General features: G+C 44.3%; 1 protein-coding gene across 1 annotated transcript in view; it reads left to right on the forward strand.

Moving 5' to 3' along the window:
- The window catches only part of pdzrn4 (PDZ domain containing ring finger 4), a gene marked incomplete at both ends in the record, with an annotated part of 56069 nt that overhangs the window by 31504 nt on the left and 693 nt on the right, over window positions 1-23872 (forward strand). The window contains 6 exons of the mRNA XM_083632097.1: window positions 4335-4437; window positions 11480-11578; window positions 14776-14838; window positions 21906-22007; window positions 22364-22474; window positions 22731-23816. Coding sequence (XP_083488223.1) covers window positions 4335-4437; window positions 11480-11578; window positions 14776-14838; window positions 21906-22007; window positions 22364-22474; window positions 22731-23816 — 1564 coding nt within the window. The remainder of the gene's footprint in view (window positions 1-4334; window positions 4438-11479; window positions 11579-14775; window positions 14839-21905; window positions 22008-22363; window positions 22475-22730; window positions 23817-23872) is intronic.

The raw sequence follows: 23872 nt of genomic DNA on the forward strand, positions 1-23872 counted from the left end.
ATTAAAAGCCAATGGGCTGATAGAGCAGGCAGTCTGGCTCTAAGTCCATTCTCTGGCTATTTATAGGCCTTTGCTGGCCACCAAATGAAATCAATTTGTCCTATAAAACTACAAATCAGCCAGTCCCTGGTCACTGATTATGGAGAAGCAGCTATCATCGTGACACTTTGCAGAGGACATGGGGATAGTTGACGTCTACATTGTTGGTCAGTGTGTAGCATCACTTCAGTGATATCTTTGTCTCTTTATTTGCTGATCAGTCACCCATGAGTGATTGATCTTTTTTTTGCGCCAAATGAGATGTCCAACATTTGAGAAATGTGATGCCTACTCTAACAAAATAATCAATATACAGTAGCAACCTTTCAGAGGTACTGTAGGGCTCTTGACTATTTCCTTGACAAAATGATGGGATTCTTACTGAACAACAACAACAACAACAACAACAACAACAACAACAACAACAACAACAATAATAATAACGCGGACTTATGCCTCCGCCATTAGTTCATTCTGGGGTCCAAATCGCCATTTGAGGCAAATTGGAAGAGATTCCGTCAAGGCGCTCCTGTGATGTTGCGTTACAGAGCTTGGAAATTGGGTGTGTGAGAGGTCACAGTGACCTTGAACTTTGACCACCAAAATGTAATCAGTTCATCCTTGAGTCCAAGTCGGTGTTTGAGACAAGTTTGATTAAATTCCGTCAAGGCATTCCTGAGATATCGCGTTAACAAGCTTGAAAATGGCGTTCGAGAGCTCACCTTGACCTTTGACCTTTGACCACCAAAATCTAATCAGATCATCCTTGAGTGTAAGGCGATGTTTGAGGCAAATTTGATGAAAGTCCGTCAAGGCATTCGTGAGATATCGCGTTAACAAGCTGGAAAATGGCGTTTGAGAGGTCACAGTGACCATGACCTTTGACCTTTGACCAGCAAAATTTCATCAGTTCATCCTTGAGTCCAAGTCGATGTTTGAGACAAGTTTGATTAAATTCCGTCAAGGCATTCCTGAGATATCACGTTAACAAGCTTGAAAATGGCGTTCGAGAGGTGACAGTGACCTTGACCTTTGACTTTTGACCACCAAAATGTAATCAGTTCATCCTTGAGTCTAAGTAGATGTTTGAGGCAAATTTGATGAAATTCCGTCAAGGTATTCATGAGATATCGCGTTAACAAGCTGGAAAATGGCGTTTGAGAGGTCACAGTGACCTTGACCTTTGACCACCAAAATGTAATCAGTTCATCCTTGAGTCCAAGTCGATGTTTGAGAGAAGTTTGATTAAATTCCGTCAAGGCATTCCTGAGATATCGCGTTAACAAGCTTGAAAATGGCATTCGAGAGGTCACAGTGACCTTGACCTTTGACCTTTGACCACCAAAATCTAATCAGTTCATCCTTGAGTCCAAGTCGATGTTTGAGGCAAGTTTGATTAAATTCCGTCAAGGCATTCCTGAGATATCGCGTTAACAAGCTTGAAAATGGCGTTCGAGAGGTCACAGTGACCTTGACCTTTGACCTTTGACCACCAAAATCTAATCAAATCATCCTTGAGTCTAAGTCGATGTTTGAGGCAAATTTGATGAAATTCCGTCCAGGCGTTCCTCAGATATCGCGTTAACAAACATCGTACGGACGGACGGACGGACGGACGGACGTACGGCCGTACGGACGGACAACCCGGATCCATAATGCCTCCGGCCTGGCTATCGCTGGCGGAGGCATAATAAATACACACATCATGGATGTTACAAGTAAACAGACAGGTACAATTTGTAGAGATATGTAGATGTGTGATGGGCACCCCAAAGAAGCTAACGACAGCTCTATAGAGTTCTGTCTGAGACTCATAAGATAACCAGGTTAGTTTAGTGGATGTTTAACATTGTGGTGTAGAATAATTACTTTAGTCTTTTACTCAGCCATCTTTGCACTCTCTCTCTCTCTGTCTCTCTCTCTCTCTCTCTCTGTCTGTCTGACTCTCACTCTCTTCCTCTCATTTCTGCCTCTTTCCAAACTGATACAAACTTAACTGGCACGCTAAAATCAATCGTACACTGACAAAGCACAACAGCAAAACATTATTACCAATACATCTCAATTTAGAGCAAACAAACACATGAAGGAAACACATGCATACAAATAGGGAACACAATCAACTTAAAGTCCCTGGAAACCAAAATCCACAAAAACCTTCTAACTATTAAATTTAGGGTCTTATGTGAGTAATTGTGTGCCTCAGAAAGTAGGAGACATTAGTTTCAACCCAAACCCCCCAAATCGCCACTTTTCTACAAGGTCTGGATTTCCACTTCCTCATTGAAGAGAGCGGTGCGCGCGGTGCTAAACTGAATGATCTTATCACGTCATAAGATTTTTTGTCCGTTCTTATAAAACCTTCTTGCCCCCACAGCGCTCGCTCAGTGTCTGTCTCCCTCCCGATCTGTGTGCCTGTGTGCCGAGCGCTATGCTGCCTGCTCTCTCTCTCTCTCTCTCTCACTAGGCTCTTTCACACCGGCCTTGAAAGCCGAAAAATACACGGAAAATAGGATTCGCGCCTCCAATGTGAACGTCGTGAACGCGCTTTGGTGGACAATTGTTTTACGCCTTTTGTCCCGCGACAGTAGGTAGTAACAGCGCCGGGTTACCTGGCAACCCGCCTCCATTTGAAAGGTCGTCGCAGCGAGCCGGAAAAGGTGCGAAGGGTCAGCTCATTCATAAAAAAATTACAGGGGAAATCACCTCATGTATCAAGAAAGTGCAGGAGTGAAAGTAAAAAAAAGTAGCCTATACAATCATGACTGCAGGGGCGCCAGGAGGAATGCTCCGTGCGGTTAGGCTTTATGCTCAAACGATGTTGACATTAGTAGGTAAAATTAACGGATATAATAATAAGCTTCAGAGGGCTATAGCTGTCTGTGGCGAGTTGGTCTGAGGTTATTCCCTCTCGAAATCAGCTCTGTGCATTCCCTTACAAAAACTACTAACATTAAGTAGTCATGTGCATTTATAGCCTATACTATTCCCCCGACGAACGTTATGCAGACTGCAGCTGTTTGATATGCGGGCGGTCGTGTATCGTTCCAATTTTAGTAGGACACCATATCGATCTGCCCGCCCACCATGCGAGTGCACCTATCATCCCTGCTCAGCGGACTAGGAGAAGGAGAAGGAGGGAAGTCTTGTTGTTGAATGAATTCGTTCATCATACAGTAGCCTAGGCTACACTAACCTATGAAAATATTCATTTGGGCTAGGAGGAGCAGGAAATCCCTCCGCTCGCCTTTCAATCCGGGAGCAGGGGATTTCACCTGAAAGTACACAGCAGCACGGGAAAGTGGCCGTGCTGCTTGGCTCTGTGTGAAAGCAATTTCTGTGGCGAGGGTGCGGCCTTTGCGGGACTCCTAAACGGCAATTTTTGCACGATCTGTGTGAAAGAGCCTACTGTCACACACACACACACACACACACACACACACACACACACACACACACACACACACACACACACACACACACACACACACACACACACACACACACACACACACACACACACACACACTCCATCTCTCTTTCCTTTCTCTCTCTCCTTCTCTCTCTCTCTGTTTCCCTCCCTCTCTCGCTCTCGCTCTCTCTCTCTCTCTCTCTCGGAGGAGGAGACCTGCACGCACACACACGGGACACGCCCACTAGGGGTGTCAAAAATAATCGATTATAAGATGCATCGCGATGCGGACCTGCACGATTCTGCATCGATTCACAAATGTCAAAAATCGATTATAAAAAAAATAATATATATATCAAATAAAATATAATGGAAGTACATGCAGTTTTTTATTTTAATTATGGATCATAATACAATGCAATTCTAAATGCACTTTTACTTTAAAAGTAGCCACACAAGAAAGTGAGAAAAAATAAAACATGTATTGGGGAAAAAAAGTGATGCATCGATATAAGATGCATCGATATAAGATGCATCGAGATGCATCGATAATCGTTATCGAATCGAATCGTAGCCCTCTGAATCGTAATCGAATCGAATCGTGAGGCCAGTGAAGATCCACAGCCCTAAAGCCCACACAGTCAGCGGGAGAAAATCTAATCTAATTGATTCTCATGACTTTTGTCATGACTGTCAAACCTAAATTTATATACTTTGCGAAGTTCATCATCGTTCAAATTTGGCTGGTGGCTTATTAACATAGGTTCCTGTGATGTGATGAACTCAAAATGCTAAATAATAAAAAGTTATTTCTGGTTTCCAGGGACTTTAACATGACCGTCTCTCTCTCTCTCTCTCTCTCCCCTCTCTCTTTTCCATCTAGCTGTCACTCCATCCACACCATGGAACATGAGTTCTATGAGTGTCCGGAGTATCTGTCCAACATGCCAGCGGAGGTGGAGAGGACCGAAGAGTACGAGTATGAGGTACACTTTTACATCAATCTGATTTTCCACTGCATACATGTAATGTGCTCATGCTGGGATAGCACCCCGCATGGCCATGAAGGGTGCTGCTAGCAAGGTGTTCATTAAACGGTTACTGTGCAAGTGACACGACTACTCAGTTTGTCAATGGAAAACCAAAGGGTGACGATACAGCTCTTTACAAATAGGACGCCCAGGTTGGACACAGCACAATGGAAATGCTCTTTTTTGTATTTGTGTTGCTCCCTATTCCCAGCCTATGGTGATTGGATTGAATAGGCTCACTGTCTTTCAATGATGCAGAGGGACACAAGGCCATGGTCGTGATGTGCAGCCCAGTGGATAATCCAAGGCTAGCCTGCTGTATGATCGACACAATTCCCACAACAATACATGAAGTAAATTGGCTGCATGTACAACGCACTGAGAGGAGCGAGCGTCTACTCTTCACATGTGTTGTGGAGAAAAGTCCACTCTTAAAACATACCAATTGGAATGATCAGCGTGGCTTCATCCACAGACAGATTGTCTCTCATCTTACACTATCCTTGGGGAATATTCACATCAGACAACCACTTTATGCCGAATTGAAATTATGAATAAGTTATGCACCCAACAGCAAAGCACTCACATTGTCAATCACTGGAGGAACGTTCTACACCACAGCATTTGAGCAGACATTTATTCACACTGTGGCATCTTGATTTCAGCGGGCATCTGTGATTATTCCAGCATGGTGGGGATTCCAACTAAGAAATATCTATGTTAAAATAATAAGTTTACAGGTTTATGAATCCAAGTTCATCCAGTTATGTCCACAAATTGACAAATAATAATACAGTGAGTATATACCGGTGATTGGCTCTATAATATATAAGAACAGCCAAACTTCAGTTCAGAAGATGGGGCTTGGAGAGAGGATAGCAAACCTTACTTCTACGTCGAATGAGGGACATTAGTCATTGGTACTTAGCAAACCGTGTCTTTTTTTAACACGACTAGTTTGGGATTTACCCTGTTTCTTTTAACTCAACATGTTTATAAAAAAATGTCTCAATATGTGTTGTTGATGATAGCATATGTTGTTTTGTGCCCTAAAGCAGACACACACAGATAACAAACAATGGTAGTAGCCATACCTTATACAGTATGTACTATAATCTTGCAAATATCCACAGCATGTTACTGTAACATACAGCATGTCATAAACAAATACATTGGTGCTCGTCAAAGAATATGAGTTATTGCTTTGCTCTCGAAGAAAAAATGGGGACAATCAATATCGAATGCCCCATAAATTATGTCGATGACAAAGCTCTCAAAGTGGCTTTATTGACAAGCCTTATTGCTCTTTGTGAAATATTAACCTGTCTCCATTTATATCACAAATAATTGAATATGTATATCCTGGAAACTCATTTTGTCATGTGACTGATAAATGCTGTATTGACCCCCCCCATAATAAGTTATAAATTCGGTTGTGTTTCATATATTATAAAACATAACTCAAAATTATTAATATTTTCAGGGAAGTGGCAGCTCCCTGACAATGCTACTCACAACAAAAACATTTCAGAAGGATATTTCTTTATAACACTAAACTAGCTTTTTTTAATCTAAACTGATTTGATCAGCCACACCCTGCTACATATTCATACATTCAGTGTGATTAGTGAGCAGCTCCACTAATCATTTTAAGAGGGTGTAGTTTTAAAATGCTGTGACCAGAAGAGGTGTGTGTGTGTGTGTGTGTGTGTGTGTGTGTGTGTGTGTGTGTGTGTGTGTGTGTGTGTGTGTGTGTGTGTGTGTGTGTGTGTGTGTGTGTGTGTGTGTGTGTGTGTGTGTGTAGGGTGCAGTGTGTGTACAGTATGCTCAAGTCTCCTTATCGGCACAGATTCATTATGCAAGTTGGATAGTAAACTCAGAGGTGATTCTAGGTGACAGGGTGACATTTGCTCCTGTCAGTGGTCCTCCCTGGTTTAATAGGCACTTCCTGCTTCAGTGAACTGCATTCTGGGTCATTAGGATTCCTCTGCTGCCAGCTGTGGCCTACCTTAGAGTCTCATCTGGATGAACGACTGCTGTGTGTGTGTGTGTGTGTGTGTGTGTGTGTGTGTGTGTGTGTGTGTGTGTGTGTGTGTGTGTGTGTGTGTGTAGGTGTGCAGTGTGTGTGTGTGTGTGTGTGTGTGTGTGTGTGTGTGTATGTGACTGTGTGTGTGTGTGTGTGTGTGTGTGTGTGTGTGTGTGTGTGTGTGTGTGTGTGTGCATGCGCGTGCATGTGTGCGTGTCCATGCGTGCGTGCATGCGTATGTGTGTGTGTGGGGTGAAGGCAGTAGCATCTGAACAAGGTCGACACTCTGCTACACACACATAAACAGACGTCCTCACTTACCTCTGTCCATCCATGTGCATCTAACTGAAGCGTAAATGGCTTTCCTCTTGGATGAAACGAAGAATACAGGCCTGTCATTCCCAGGAACATTACTTCTGACAGACAGCTTTAGCTTGGCTTCACACAGATTGTCCATTCGGGTAGTCCTACTGTACTAGCCTACTCTGCTGTTACATGGTCTGTCTGCCAAATAACTGTATTATCCTATTCTATTACATCACTGTGTTGTACAGTAGATGGAGAAATGAAGTTTTCCTCTGACTCACTTAAATGAGATCCACCATTTAGAAAATGATATAGACTTGTTATTTGTAGCTATTGCTAGCTTAACAAAATTCAAGTATAATGAGACTCTCATCACCAAACTCGTGGAATTGTTTAACAAAGGATAGGCTGAACGTAAAGTTACCCAAAATATTATAGCTGTCAACAGACAGACTTTTGAGAAACGATGGGTCTCATCAGCATCGATCTGTTGTAGATCCAATACTTCCCAGATGAAACGATGTAAAATTATCACTGGATCTTAATATCATTGCATCAAACTATGCCCTGGTAGCACTGCTACAGCGGGTTTCAATTAAGACTTTCCAGCAATCGCAAAATTTAACATTGACTGAGCTGTTGCTGGCCGGTGTTCACAGCAGAGGAGGTTTTTCCAGTGAGGCATAGGAGGATGGTCCTCCTCTATTAGATTGGGGATTTTATATAAAAAAAAAATATATTAAAAAAATATATTTTTTATTTTTATTTTTATATTTTTCATTTTTCATATTTTTTTTTTATAATAAAATATCAATCAAATGTGTTTTTTCTTATGTGCAGACGCTCATTTTTTCATTCATTATATAGCTCCATGCAGACGAGTCACTCTGGCCCTGGTCCCAGCATGGGGGAGGGGATAAAAAAACACCCGCCCTGTGGGCTTGATTTATTTGGTAATTTATCTAATGAAAAAATAAGATTGGTTGAAAAAGACTTGCAATTCACAGAAAACAGTGAGAGTGATGTGTTTTCCAACGAATCAGATTGAGGAGGAGGGGAGCTCTCCCTTAGCCCGTGAAACCAGGTGAAACCCTAATTGGTTGTTGTTTGATTGATAGATTGCTTGACATTGATTGACATTCTGTATTGTCCAATGCTGAATACGTCTGAAAATCGGCAACGTTGTTCCACTGCCTGGTCTGTGGTCACGCTGAATCAAGGAGGTGAAATCCACTGCTTGACCTGACAGGAAGGATTTACTGAGACAGTTAGCAGCATATCATATTTCCCTCTTATTTTTATTTACTTTTTTATCAATCAGTAAGTGTTCACAAGCCAGACAGTCGTTGATATTGGATTACCACCAAAACGAGTTTCGAGTTGCGGGGAGAATTGAGCTGCGCGATACGGGCTTTTTGCAATGTCAGAAAACTGGAATATTTGCAACGTCTCGACTGCAGCGTTTCCCCTACAGACAGCACGGATATTCAAGTAAGTCAATTGATTTCAAGTTATCCGAACCTTCTATTAAATTCGGCGTGGAAATGGTTCACCGAGCAGCGCTATTTTTGTTGTATTGAAGTTTCATCGTGTAATTTCTTATACTAAAACCCGCGAAGCTTTAATTCACACATTTTTTAACTGAATTTGGCCTGTAAATCGATAGCTGACAGCGGGCTCAATTTTAAAGCTTGAGTGGTGATCTTTATATCATATGAAAGTAGAAGAAATAAGGAATCGATTGGGATGAAGCATGTCAACCTAGGATGTCGGGAAGGGGGGGTAAATAACGCTCCAAAGTTGATAACTAAATGAGTAGTGCAGCACTGTGCACATGAAGACACACTCTCGTTCCAGATGCAATTAAGTGTAATTTAACGCTATTTGACAACAGTTTCGGCCATAGACTTTGTCAAGTATCATACAAACAGTGCAAGACAGCCATTATAAAGACAGGTTAGCTGATTGAATGGACAACACCTGTCTTGTGAAAGCACACCTGAGTGTGAGACATCATAGGATGAATCAAAACATTGATGTCACAGGTAGGCTGTATACCATAATATATCATGAATCTATGTGAATAAATAGATTTATATAAATAGTAATCACAGCCTAATGCATAGAGATAAATCCTGAAACCTTCTCGCAACAGTTCTAGCCTAAGCCAGTGGTTTTCAAAGTGGGGTCCCCAGCAAAAAGGGGGGATAATCTATTTTCACTATAATTCCATGCCATCCATAAGTAACACAATCTAAGATAGTGTAGAAGTGAGTAACTAGGCTAATTATAACCATAACAGCACAAATAATTGACAAAAATCTCGAAATAAATATACAGTATTTACTCTGAGAAATGAAATAATGAGAAAAGGAAAAATTATTGATGGTTAAAACTGAATAATGACATCACAACAGTCTAATCCTAATGCTAATTTAAAATGAGATTTGGGCGTTTTGGGCAAAAACTGCTTGTGGGTGAGAGTATCAGCAGCAGAGCACACGTCATATTTTCCCTGGGACCGCCTCAGGTGCCAGGTGCTGTTCCGTCCTGTAGTCCTCTCACTGGGTGCTAATGCAATGCTCCTCACTGGGTGGAAAGCTAAGAGGCTTGACAGCATGGGAAACATGGCAAATACACATGCACGCACGCGCGCACACGTGAAAAAAAAACCCCAAATTTTTTTCGGCGGCGACCTTCGGTCGCCGCCGAAAAGGGGCGGCGACCTTCGGTCGCCGCACTAGCTTCCTCCCCTGCTTCCAAGGTCACCAGCCACCACTGGTTCACAGTAATGTGGCTCTAAAAGACAGAATGCCAACTATTACCAATATCTTTTCATTTATAGATTACTGACAGCTGGTAAATGTGATTGCTGATTTGAAATGGGTTGGTGGATACTGTGAATTAAGACGAGAAATGTCCACGATTGTCACAGACAGTGTGCATGGCACTGCTGGCTGTTCCAGTACATTGTAAACCACATAAAATGAGTTTTGTCTTCAGTTTTACCCCACAGTGATGCAGATTATTATCCAATCATCTCTAATCTGGACTCCCTTCAGTTCCAGTGACCTCCACATGTGTGGACTTGATTCACTGATAGGCATGTATCACACCCACATCATGATAACTCACTCCACCAATCCACTTCTTCAGCTCTGTGGGAAGCTACGTACCAGCCAATGTGTGCTGACATCAAGGACTTAAAGCTGTCTGATCTGTATGTGGCGTTATTTATCTGTCAGGGTTTCTACAAACTGCCAGCATTTATTTTTTTGTTTTATTGATTGATTTGCACTATGTTAAGATCAAAAACAGACAAAAGGGGAAAAAAGAGAGCTTGTGCCGGCGAGACAGGAAACCCTTTTGGGCTTATACTGAAGATGACCAACTGGAGAAATACCAAACAGTGTAGACCAGCACATGGTGTTACGTTATATACCCCTTGGAAACACCAACCTTTGAAGGTCAGGACTGTCTGTGTAGGGGGTAAAATGCCACAGAAATTAATTACTTCCCCTGTCAGTCTCTGCTATCATGTTTTCCCCTGACAGGAAAAAAAAAGAAATTGGGGCTTAATTCTTGCGCCCCTCCTCCTACTCTGCCCCATTCTACCCCACACGGCGGGCCAGCCCCTCCTTTGATAACTTCACAACACTGTGAAATGAATTTGGCAGCGCGAGGGTAATAAAGATGACCCCTGGTGTTATCTTTATGTGATTACCTTTATACACAGCGGAGATCAAAAGGCGCCAGTAGCGAGTCACAGTAAATTTAGAGAACGTTTCCTGCAGGAGGGGGCAGTGAGTGAAATGTTGCCGCCCGCTGGTTTAGGTTTGATACGGGAGGCTTTCATTTTATTGATGTACAGGACACATGCTGCGGCTGTGTGTGTGTGTGTGTGTGTGTGTGTGTGTGTGTGTGTGTGTGTGTGTGTGTGTGTGTGTTGCCGCTTTAGGTCTCTATCTGGAATGTGTGACGTTGGAGCAGCAGAGTGTGTGAGGGAGGTGAAGAACTGGAACAAGACTCCATGGGACCTAACCCCACTGGAACTGATAGATTAATATTTCATGTGTGTGTGTGTGTGTGTGTGTGTGTGTGTGTGTGTGTGTGTGTGTGTGTGTGTGTGTGTGTGTGTGTGTGTGTGTGTGTGTGTGTGTGTGTGTGTGTGAGAGAGAGAGAGAGGGGAGAGAGAGAGACATGGATGGGGTTGTCTGAATACACAAGTAGGAACATAGGTTCTCATTGCTTCAAGCATTTTAAATACTTGTGACAACAACACAACATTCCCACGTTGATGATCCTTTACCTCATTTCAAATAACAAGCAATAACAATGTCGAGCACAGAAATAGAGATGGACCTGTTTTCACAAAGGGTGTTGGTGTCATATCAGCTCAATGTGACAACTCTATAGAGTGCCAAAGTCAAGCCCCCTTGCGGGTTCGGCATCCACACCAAGGGATTTCATCCACAAAAAATAATTAAAAAAATCAATCATTTTCTTTTTTGGTCTGAGTGAAATGTTATATACTGTAGTTTCTCCTGATTCTAAATGTGTGTGTGTGTGTGTGTGTGTGTGTGTGTGTGTGTGTGTGTGTGTGTGTGTGTGTGTGTGTGTGTGTGTGTGTGTGTGTGTGCACGTGCGTGCGTGTGTGCGCGACAGGAGGTGGAGCTGTGCAGGCAGAACAGCCAGGAGAAGCTGGGCCTGACGCTGTGCTACAGGACCGACGAGGAGGAGGATGCTGCCATCTACGTCAGCCAGGTAAGCTACTGTAGGACAGCTAGACGTCTGTTTTAGTTATCTGCTCCTCCTTCTAGCCTACAGCAGCACTCTGAAACTACTACTATGCTACAATCCATGAATTTGTGCTCAATTTGCATTGAGCTCTTGTGCACCCTCTCGCAGCTGTGCAGGAGGGAATACAACAATTGCAAATACATGGAAAATGGTCTTATATACCATACCCCTACCCTTAACCCAGCCACATCCCCCCAGCCACTCCCTCCTACCCACCCCTCGAACCCTGACTCTCTATGACCTTCCTATCCCTATGCTATGGCTCCTCTTCCCTAGTCCCACCCCCTTTCCTGACCATGCCCCCTAACACCACCCCCCCCCCCCGACTCCCCCTACCCACCCCTCAAATCCCACCTCTATGACATTCCTATCTCAAGCTAGCTAATATTGATGCATCAACTGCGGATTGTAACTGAAACTAAACTGTAACGAGTAGGCCTACTTGGTATTAACCACATACAGTACTTTCTGTATGTGTGTGTGTACTGAGGTTTTCACAGATTAATTACATTCTTTTTTTATCCAAAACGTGGAAAAATAATTACCAATAATTATTTCTTCTTAGCACATAATTACCTGCTACTAACCAGACCTGTACTGTAAAATGAAGTGCTTCCCTTAGGGTGGTGCTAGAGTTATAAACAAGCACTCCCCGATGAGTTCAGTGAGAAGTGACAAGACAGCATGTCCATGAAATCAAAGTCAGATCACACCGATCAATTTCTTTTCCAGCAGGAAGTAATTAAAAGATAGCATGAATTCCCATTTGAATTCCCGTCACACACACGCCGAACTGAATTAGGAGGAAGGAGAAAAATGTTTGAGTGTTTGCGATGCAGTCAAATATCGACTGACAATGAGGCACGCATGGCCAGAGAGGAAGCCAGGGTTGAAATGTGATTCCCATCATGCCATTCTCCTTCCTCCTCCTTTACCTCCTTTTTAATTGAGGATTTTAATTAGTCGTGAGCGACACCCTTCTCTTCTCCCGCAGGGTGTTAAATGACACATTCTGCCATTCCTCCCCTCTGAATACCAAAGGCACAAAGCAAAGAGTGAACATGGAAGGCAAAATATCACGTAAAACATCTTTAGAAAATTCGAACGATTTTTGGCTCAAATGTTCCTCTTACAAAATGATTGATGGGACAAAATTAAACTTAATTCAAGTACTTTCTAAAATAAAGTTGCTAGCTCAAGTCCTTGATTGACAAAGGGATCACAGTTTTACAGACTGTAAATGATTTGTTTCCCCCCCAAAAAATGAATGCATTCTTGGAAGTGAACTCTTTTGTCACACAAAGACTCTTGGGATAAATCCAAATGAATTGTGGCTCAGCAAGGCTTTAGGCACTAGAGTGTATCAGACAAATGCTGCTTCTGACTGCAGGTGCAGTTTCAATCCCACCATTACAAACACAAAGCCAAGGCTGAGAACTGTGAGGGCTGCTGTGAGGATCAGCATGCTGGCATAAGCATTTAAATGGTACAAGGATTACAAAGACACATAGTACATTTAGCTTCTATATCAAAAATACTTGTTCAAACTGTGAACTGTGTCAGCTATTCCTCTGGTTTTTCACCTGTTCTTCTTGCACCAGATGGAGAATATGAACGCAGATATAAAACCAATAAGGCCTGCTCCTGCCGTGCCTCACCGGATTGTGAAAACAGTCACCTACTGACAGAAGACATCGTACGTTTGATAAAAGGATAAAAATGCTAATTTCCCTCATTAAAATGTATTTATGGACAGTATTTGTATGACTTTGGCAAGTGCGTGAGTACCCCCCCCCCCCCCGCCCCCCCCCCCGCCCCCTCCATTTCCAGTAAGGTTCCCGTTCACATGTAGCTATCTCTTTTGATCTCCACTGCAACAACAACAAAGTGTACGGAATGATTGTTGAGGGGCTCGTGGCAAAGCGGAAATTGCAGTGTTGTACTGGCTTATATGCATATCCACCGGGATGCGTTTTGGAAAATATGAGATGTTGATTCTATTCAAATAGGAAGGTCTACAGTTTGTGCCATAAGCATTTGTGACTTTTAATGCTTTTAGTTGGTTGTTTTCTACCCTCTCTCTCTCTTGCTCTCATTTGTGTCAGGAAAAAGACTTGTGCACGAGCTCTGCCTCTTTGAGTATAAGACTGAATTTTAAATGTGCAGGAATTTCAATGCATGCACCCCTGGAATGAAAAACAGGATGAGTGAAGGCCCGAGCGAAGTGGAAGTCATTAAGATATATTTGCTCCAAAAATAACACTGTTGGATGGTTGGTGACACATTGTGGCACCGGTGAATTACAATCATGGACCACATCACCAACTAATATACCCAGTATGGATGTGAAATTCTGCTTTAACTCATGCTGTTTACTTCCAATGGCTGGAAATGGCTGACTGCTTAGATGACTGGAATGCAGTATTTTCTTCCAGTTGACTGTGATCCACATTCCATTGCTATTTGGCACAAGCCCTATATACATATATACAGTACATGTAACTGCACTTCACTTTTGATGGTTTTAAAAGGTTGATGTGTGTGTGTGTGTGTGTGTGTGTGTGTGTGTGTGTGTGTGTGTGTGTGTGTGTGTGTGTGTGTGTGTGTGTGTGTGAGCAGAATTGGGTTCGGGCACAGCTATGTTATTTTACATGCGATCGGGCTGAATCTTTCAGGAAGTGTAAAGAGCACCCCTGCGGGTGAGCTAACGGAGACAGATTTTTTAATTAGGTAATTAGGGCTGTCAAAAAGGGCAAAAATGGCTCATTAGTGGCCAAAATGCCCCAGCACCATGGAGAGCTCCAGAGTGGAGTAGCACCCAGGTGAGCGCAGTTTGAATCAGCCAGTGAACTCTGGAGCAGCGCCCAGGTGAGCTGAGTTGTAATCAGCCACTGAAGAGGACTATGAAACTATGAAATGGGAGAGAGAGGAGAGGCTGCATGCCAACTCTGTGAGCGAGGCATGACTAATGGCCCGGACGGGACTTCCGCTAGTTCTTCCTGAAAAAGCTGATGTTTGATTTTGTTTTTGTTTGTTTGTCTGAACGTACAGAGAGAGGCAAAGGGCAATGCATGTGAATGCCTCACCTGAGTTAGAATACAGAGAGAAACAATGGCCACTTGTCTCATTGTGGTCAGCATTGATCTCTATGTTCTGTGCAGGTGGAGCCTAACAGCATAGCAGCAAGAGACGGCCGCATCAAGGAGGGAGATCGCATCCTACAGGTGTACTTTCATCTCACTTTACCAAGTCCTTTTACACTGCACTGCATTATGAACACGCATGACCTTCTAACACACACACACATGGCAGACAGACAGACACACACACACACACACACACACACACACACACACACACACACACACACACACGTTGCTTGTATTCCAAAAGACGTCATCCTTTTTTGTCTATTTTTAACCCTTCACACATTTGTTCCACTACATTGCCAGGATGTTACCTTCCATATCAACCTGGCATTCACACTGCATAATCACCCATTTCCTGTGTCTTCTTTTGGCATGATGTGTGATATAAACACACACATGGAACACAGACACACACTCGCACACAATGACAACACACTCTTTTGAGGGGCTAGCCGAGCTGCTATTGTCTCCAGTCCAGGCGAGCGTATGCATATTTAATCACCTCACTTTAGCAGGGAAATTAAAGTCCTTAGTGCCGGTTACAGCAGGCACTACATCATCTCTAGCACCCTGCTCTATCTCCTGCACCCTGTCTTTCTCTGCCTCCCTCTTTTTCTCTCCCTTTCTCTTTCTCTGCCTCCCTCTCTTTCTCTCCCTTTCTCTTTCTCTCACTCCCTCTCTTTCTCTCCCTCCCTCCCTCTCCCTCTCTCCCTCCCTCTCTTTCTCTCCCTTTCTCTTTCTCTCACTCCCTCTCTTTCTCTCCCTCCCTCCCTCTCCCTCTCTCTCTCTCCCTCCCTCTCTTTCTCTTCCTCCCTCTCTTTCTCACTCTCTTCCTCTTCCTCTCTCTTTCTCCCTATCTCTCTCCCTCCCTCTCTTTCTCTCCCTCTCTCTCTTTCTCTTCCTCCCTCTCTTTCTCTCCCTCTCTCTCTTTCTCCCTCTCTCTCTTTCTCTCCCTCTCTTTCTCTTCCTCCCTCTTTCTCTCCCTCTCTCTCTTTCTCTCCCTCCCTCTCTTTCTCTCCCTCTCTCTCTTTCTCTCCCTCTCTTTCTCTCCCTCTCTCTCTTTCTCTTCCTCCCTCTCTTTCTCTTCCTCCCTCTATTTCTCTCCCTCCCTCTATTTCTCCCCCTCTCTCTCTTCCTCTCTCTTTCTCTTCCTCCCTCTCTTTCTCACCCTCCCTCTCTTTCTCTTCCTCCCTCTCTTTCTCTTCCTCTGTTGCAATATCTCAACCTACCATTCTCAGTTCAATCTGTTTTTATTGGCATGATAGTTTAAAAAAAAATATGGAAATTGTCAAAGTATGTAACAATAAATTAATCATCATTCAGCAAAATGTAATATTATATTAGCAATTAAAAATAGAGCTGTTCATGCATTCTTTACATGATCTCTCTGTCTCTCTCTCTCTCACTACTGGGAAGCACTAGAGGCCAGAGATTGGGGATAGCTATCATTCAGGCTAACTAGAAGCAGCAGCAGAACTGACTGTAGAGTGTGCACATCACAGAAGTGCGTGCATGTATGGAGGAGAGGGCTACAGATCGAGGCAGATGGGGAGTCTGCATGTGTGCATGCCATACATATGTGTGTTCACTCATAATGATCAAAACACCATTAAAGTAGTTAATTTTATGCGTCACTGAGTTCCTGTTAGCTGTTCTACATGTATAGGCTTTTTCCATATTACAGGTTAGTATGAGTACCCACTGGAATACAGAGCCATTGTGGTCCTGTTGTGAGGGAGACAAATGCAATCACAACAGCCTTTAAAAGTGAGCCAGCAGCAGTATATTGACCTACCCTACACACCTCTAGTGTGCCTGCAAGAAACTGAACTTTGCACAAAGCATCATGAAACATGTACCTTATATATGCCAGCTAGAGGACCGGCATATACAGTAAGCACAGGCACAGCGCAGGGCATACTAATTCTGTGTGTGGGGGGGCTTAATATCTCAAATGTATTTGCACTCAAGGCAAAGACACTATTCAAATGGATGTTTCATGTCAATTTACTTATGTGTCAAGTTGGAGAACATATACAATTGTATTACTTTTCAATGCTATGTGTCAATATATCCTTGAGTAGATTAATTGAAAATGACTCGTTTTGACCGTTCATTCAGACAGCACACACACACACAACAGAATCTAAGTTGGCGTGATAGCATGCAAAGTGAAAAGGAGAAGGCAAACAGAGTAAGATGGATGCAACTTCACTTTAGTCTGGTGCCTATATAAAAGACATTGAACAAAGAGTTTATAAAAGCGAGATTACCCAAGACAATGGCTGAGTTTCCCAACAAAGAAGCTTCTTAACACATTCACTGCCAGCCGTTTTTTTTTTACTGTAGGTAGCTTCTGCCAGAGGGGTTTTTTGAGGATTCTGGCTCATCTTTCAAGACCCGAGGATTCTTTTCTGCTAAGATTTTGTGAACACAAAATATCTCAAAAGAACTAATAGAATGTGTGCTTTCTCTGTCTAAAAGAGTTAGTTTGTAGAGTTAGTAGTTATGTAGGCATTAGCACTTGAATACAGCATGGTTTCAGCGTCTGAAAATTTAAGCTGCGAGATAAATAGCTTTTTGTGAAATTCGATAGAACAGTCACTTTAACCATTCATTTTTGGCATCAGTAAGACGTCAGACATCTAAACAATAGTTTTGAACAGTCATTTCCTCCATAACAGCAGGAAACACCCCTCTCCTTCAAACTCCTCCCTCCGTGTGTGTTCTTCTTGGCTGCAGCGGGCGTGTCACAAGCTCGTTTCTGCTGCTGCTGTAACCTCGCGTCACCAGGCTCACTGCTGCTGCTGCTGCTGCTCCTGTCTGCTGGCGGCCGCTGGGCAAGTCTGGATGGGCTCGCTCGTTTCTTGGGGTTTCTGTTGAGAGCTTTGATGAAGCTTTTGCGATTCTGGTCTTATTTATGCTGCGTGTTTCAAAGTGTGTTCCACCCGTAATCTATTATGCAAATTTGCAAAACCCCACCGCCAGCTCCCTGCGCGAAAGCGAAAGCGTTTTCGCCAATCCATTTTCATGAGAATGGCTTCCTCACACTGCTTTTTGCTTGCCTTCCTCTAGTCTGGAGAGCACTGTCGCCACTTAGTGGGTCGGTGGAATGGGTTGTACACGTTCGGTGGCTCCAATATTTTTATAGGAGACGTGGGGGGCATTGATCCACGTCCCACCGTCAAATTTTTTTTTTTTTTTTTTTTGACGACTCAACTCGTCATTGGCAGTCAACCGTTGGATTTTTTTTGACGACTCAACTCGTCATTGGCAGTGAACGTGTTAAGAGTTAAGAAGCTTCTTAAGGCGTTAAGAAGGCTCCAAAGAAGTGTTTCCCAAACGCCTTCTTAACAGAAGAGAAGAAGAAAAAAAAAAAGGCTCTTAACACTGAGTGCCACGGCCCTTGGGCAAAAGGTGCTGTACTGTGCCACATAGGCCGCAATGCATTTTAAAACAGTCATATAATTTCTTTAATAATTACTATGTAAACACTGAACATGCACAAATAACGATGAGACTCTCTTCTATCACCTGCAAAAAAAAGTTTATTGATCCCATTTTCCGTTCTTTAGTTATGAGCCGGAGAAGATAGCTTGATTTGACCAAAAACAGCCACTTTTTTTCTATAACCTGAGATATTCAGCCTTTTGTGAAAGGAAGCATTTCAAGCACATCATTGACTCATTGCTAATATTTTCTGATGTAATGACACCTCAAAAATAATTTCCTTCAATAAAAGAGTGAAAACAAAGGAATTTTGTTTGGCCAAATACTATTTTTTAGCTGCAACCAGCAGCGCTGGCCCCTGCGTGCGCTGCTGGTTGCAGCTTCTTGCTGTTCTTGATTTACTGCTGGTGGGCATCAGATATTCTAGCTTGCGTTTCCTAATCCTGTCCTGCTGTCTGGGTCTGTCTGGGTCAGTGTTGTATGCTGCTCTGCGTGCTCTGCGTGCCCCCCCACCCCCTCAACTGCACACTCCTCCTTCTGGGAGTGTCTCTGGGGCTTTCTGCTGCCTGCGTTTGCTCTGCACTGACAAGTCCGCTACATCCAGCTTTTTTACAACCGCGTGTATTTGTCACCAGCTCCCATGCTTCCAGTTGAGAATAATAACAAGTCCACGGCTGATCATGCGAATGGGCTGTGCAGCGGACACGGAGGTGCTCAATTGTGACAGCAGATTGGCTGCTGCAGGGGCACAGCTAACGTTATGCTTCAATGAAGCAGCTGCATACGGACGGATGCGATGCGATTTCCTTTTCCCCAACGACTTCTTCTGTGTGTTTTACTCCACTTTCTCTCATCTGGAGTGCGCTGTCGCCACCTAAGGGTTCTGTAAAATAGGTTAGACACATTCAATAGCTCTCATATTGTAAGAGGCGATGTAAGAAGCATAGATCGACACCCCCCCGTCAAAAAAACAATTTCGAGTTATTGACGCCATTTGGCGTCGCTGGCAGCCTACGGTAAATTTCTAATGACGCCATATGGCGTCGCTGGCACTCAATGTGTTAAGAAGCATCTTAACTGGAGCTGTCCACCATCTCGATGTGAGAGGTCCTCTGCGGCCCACTAGATGGCACTCTGAGCCCACCAGTGGGCCACGACCCAGTGGTTGAGAAACACTGTTGTAGAATAACCTAATCGTGGTCATGTTAAACAAGAACTTCTTCTATTAAACATTATTTATTTCAGACATGGACTGCAGTTCAAATTGCTTTATATACACAGCATACAACAAAATTGCGAGAAACACTACAGAATTTAAGCAACCTTGGGTTCTGTGAAAGGTGCTATATAAATTCACAACATTCTTATTATAAAAGGAATCCATTCTGATTAGAGGAATATAGCCTACGGTAAAACATTTAAAACACAAGTAACCATACATACAGGGGAGATTTTCAAGTGTTCCCCAATTTTAAACACTAAAGGGTGCATGAAAGAAAGGAAAAAGGGAAAAACACAAGAGGAACAGTGGACACAAGTATCTCCTTTTGCCTGACGCGGCTCGATCTGCCAGTGTTTCGTCATTAAGAAGGTGTTAAGAATGCCCCAGACCCTTCTTACAAAACCTTCTTAACGAAAGATCATCTTAGCGCTAAGAAGCTTTTGGGAAACGCAGCATCCTTAACGGAAGATCATTTTAGGCTAAGAAGCAATCGGGAAACGCGTTGGCTTCGTTGGCTTCTTACGGGAGCCTTAAGAAGGGTCAAAGAAGCTTCTTAGCGCTAAGAAGCTTTTGGGAAATGCATGCCTTCGTAAAGAAGCAATTGGGAAACGCGTTTGCTTCTTAACACATTCAGTGCCAAGGACGTCTGTGGACGTCCTAAAAAAAAGTAACGAGGAGTGCCAAGGACGTCTGTGGACGTCCTAAAATCATAATTCATATTATTCCATAATTCTGCTGTTTAAGGTCGTACCTAGCCAGTGAGCATGAATCCCTTCAAGGGATCACACGGCGCCACCTTAAACATCGTCACAGGAGCTGCTCCACCCACCTCAGATCCTTTACTTTGTACAGGAGACAGCGGAGAAAGTGGAAACCGATGCATGCTTTCTGCCAGCGCCGTATATATTGCTCTGCCTACAGCGGAGAGTGGGCTCGGCTGCATCCGCGCTCACAACTGAGCTCTTATGCTTCTATCTATCTCCACACGATTTCCTAGAAAGCCAGCATCCGAAGCCGAACGGCCATGCCTTTTCGTTCAGTCGCGTTTGCCCATCAAGGAAATGATGCGCGCTGGGATCTGTCCGGGGCAAAAACGAGAAAACAAACTCTGTGCGTGTGGGAGGAGCCCGCAGCTCAGAGGTGGAGAGGGGAGAGGGGGGAGGGGGGGGTGTGGCACACAGGCTTCACAGAAACCACACCACACGCCACCACATCAGAAAACACCAGCCAGAGTCAGTGAATGTGCTCGAAATTAGAGTGCAAAAGGTATTCATAAAAGGGTCTATATCTTGGAAAGTAAAAAAAAACGACAGAAAACCCTTGAAAGTGCACTTTTTTGAGAGGCTGTAATTTCATAATGGAACTGTCTAGAAACAAAATTTCTTCTTTGGAAGAAGCAGGAGTGTTCAATGTTTCATTAAAGTCCAGCCCCGTTAATATAGCCATAATAGAAAAAATTCTATAGCTGTTTTCAACTGAATGGAAGTGAATCTGGCACAGGCTCCAGACAATTTTACTGAAGCGCTGTGGCACTGAATGTGTTAAGGGGGCCTTAAGAAGGGTTAAATTAGCTTCTTAGCGCTAAGAAGCTTTTGGGAAACCCAGCCAATGTCTGTGCTGGGTGCCAAGCCCGGCGCAAAAGCATTCAAATGCAATGCAGGCACGATAGATTAAAAATACAACGCTGAAGCATGAAATCAATATTGTCTCAATAATCTACATTTGGCCTTACTTCCTGTCTGAATGAATGAATGAATGGGGGAAAAGTGTGCAGCAGCGATATGGCTCCATATTCCTTGTATAAAGCACTTTCCCGGTACGTCCATTCTCTCTCAGTGGTGTATTAGTTTCCCTATAGTGTGAATGATTGGGGGGAGCGAGGCCTGCTGTACCCCCGGCCCTATTATCTCCTTCTGACAGCCCCATTACTCTAGTGAGGAAAAGATGAACGCCACCTGTCAAAGAACAGTTAATTGTGTGTCTGGATGTGTAGTGAGAGCAGACTATCATCAGGTTGGACTACACGCCCACGATTGACTCCCCTTACCTAACGTGCTGCTGTCTAGTCAAGCCCTTCCTGTGGATGTGTGGAGTGAGAGAGAGAGAGAGAGAGAGAGAGAGAGAGAGAGAGAGAGAGAGAGAGAGAGAAAGAAAGAGATTGAAGGATGAAACAGAGGGAGACAGAGAACAGATAGAGGGAGACAGAGAGAAAGGTGTGACTATTGAAGCCGTGCCTCGCAAAGACAATCCAAATAACAATGGTTAGCTTTGTTTTGCTCATCCCTCCATTCACATAAGTGTACCGATTCCAAATCACGCTAAAATTACATATTGGATATGTGGACGGAATGGTTTGTACTTTTATTGTGTTGTTTTGTGTGTAATCCACATATCACATGATAGGCAAATACATTCAAATTATAATGTTTTATAAACAAGCTTTCCTATCATTCTTGTCTTTAATGTACAGATCAATGGGTGTGAAGTGCAAGACAGAGAGAAGGCTGTTGCTTTGTTGTCAAGTGAAGATTCCAGGAGTATAGTGCTACTGGTGACCAGGCCAGAGATGCAGGTAATGATGCACGCACACGCTCGCACACACGCACGCACACGCACACACACGCACACACACACACACACACACACACACACACACACACACACACACACACACACACACACACACACAGGTTCTCCAGTGTATCTTGACAACCTGTGTCATGTCAAATAACAGGAACTTCCTGCTAAGCGTATTGTCCTTTTTGAGTGACACGGTTACAAATCCACACACACACACACACACACACACACACACACACACACACACACACACACACACACACACACACACACACACACACACACACACACACACACACACACACACACACACAGAGCCATGTCTCTGACTCTTTCTGCTCTCTGCAGCTGGAGGAAGAGGTGTGGCTGGATGAGGAGCAGCGGGAGCTCCTGGAGGAACTGAAGATGGAGATCCTGGAGGAGAGGAGGAATCAGAAGAACACTGCCAGAGGAGATGAGGTGAGAGAGAGGAACAGAGAGGAGGATGATGTGAATGAGGGTAACAACAAGCATGCATCTACCTCAGAGGGCAGCATTTAATCACCCTCCTCTCCACACTGCACTATGTCAACAAACAATGAACAGCATGTAACATGTAATGCAATAAGAGATCAACTTGTCCTGTATTATACATACAGTATAACATGAGGTATTTGCAATTTACTCAAAAGACCTCCAGGGAGAGCTAACTGTTTTATCTTTCTTCATACACCAGCATGCAGCTGAAGAAGAGGTGACCACAGACACAGCTACCTGTTCCTCCAACAATCAGGACAAAGACAGTGGGTTTGGACGCAGTACAGAGAGTCCAGAACACCAACCCCTGCTGGCCAGGCTCCACAGGAGGAGCCCGGCCCATGGCCTGAGGGAAAGATGGCGAGCGGAGCATCCCCACACTCAGGGAGATGGCCTGGGGAGGCGAGGGGCTGTGGTGCCTCATGACAACCAGAGTCCCAGGACATTTTCCAAAGGCCAGGGCCATGAGGGTAGACTGGGTATTCGCACTGGTGGAAGTGGGGTCCTAGGTCTAGAGAATCGCTTCCAGCAACTCCTGGAGCTCAAGTGTCAGATCCGGAATGGAAGTGAGTGTGGGGTGTACTCCATTCGACACAGTATAGAGTGCAGCCTCACTGAGCAGGGAGGAGGTGATGAAGATGATGGTGGAGTGGGAGGAGGAGGGGGAGGGGTGGAGCAGGAGCTGAGGCTTCTGAATGAAGAGCTGTGCAGCATCGAGCTGGAGTGCCAGAGCATCATGCAGGCCCACCAGCTCCGCCAGGCCCACCAGCTGGACCCCCCTCATCCCACACTGTGCTCCCCAGGACGGAACCCCAAAGACGGACAGAAGCGGCATGGCAGGCTGGCAGATATCCACGAACACCCAGAGAGGTCAGACAGTGATAAGGTCCGTGAGAAGGACAGCTCCAGTGCCTATAACACAGCGGAGAGCGCGCGGTCAACACCACTAGGCATGGAGAGATCTCCTGACCACTCTCTCCAGAGACGCATCAACCTCACCAACCAGAAGAACCTTAGATTGGCCTCCTCCACACCCACCAGCCCCATACCTATCCCCAAGCCGCAGGGCACACCCAGCCACAGCAGACCAGACCCAGGCTCCATCATCTCCAGCAGCCCGGACCAGAGCAACCCGTCCCGCTCTGAGTCGGACCCGGCCCTGCCTGCAGACGATGAGAGGTGTGAGAGGAAAGGGAGGACAAGAGCTTCCCAGAGAGGGCTTCCCTATGCCTCTCCCTATCAAACAGCACCCCACCAAGGCCAGGCAGGATCCAGGCAACTCCAGGTAGGGATAGTCAAGAAGAGGTGTTGGATAAAAAGACTGGGTGGTTGGGTCAATGT

This window comes from Poromitra crassiceps, assembly GCF_964638095.1.
Source record: "Poromitra crassiceps genome assembly, chromosome: 2".
Taxonomy (NCBI): Eukaryota; Metazoa; Chordata; class Actinopteri; order Beryciformes; family Melamphaidae; genus Poromitra; species Poromitra crassiceps.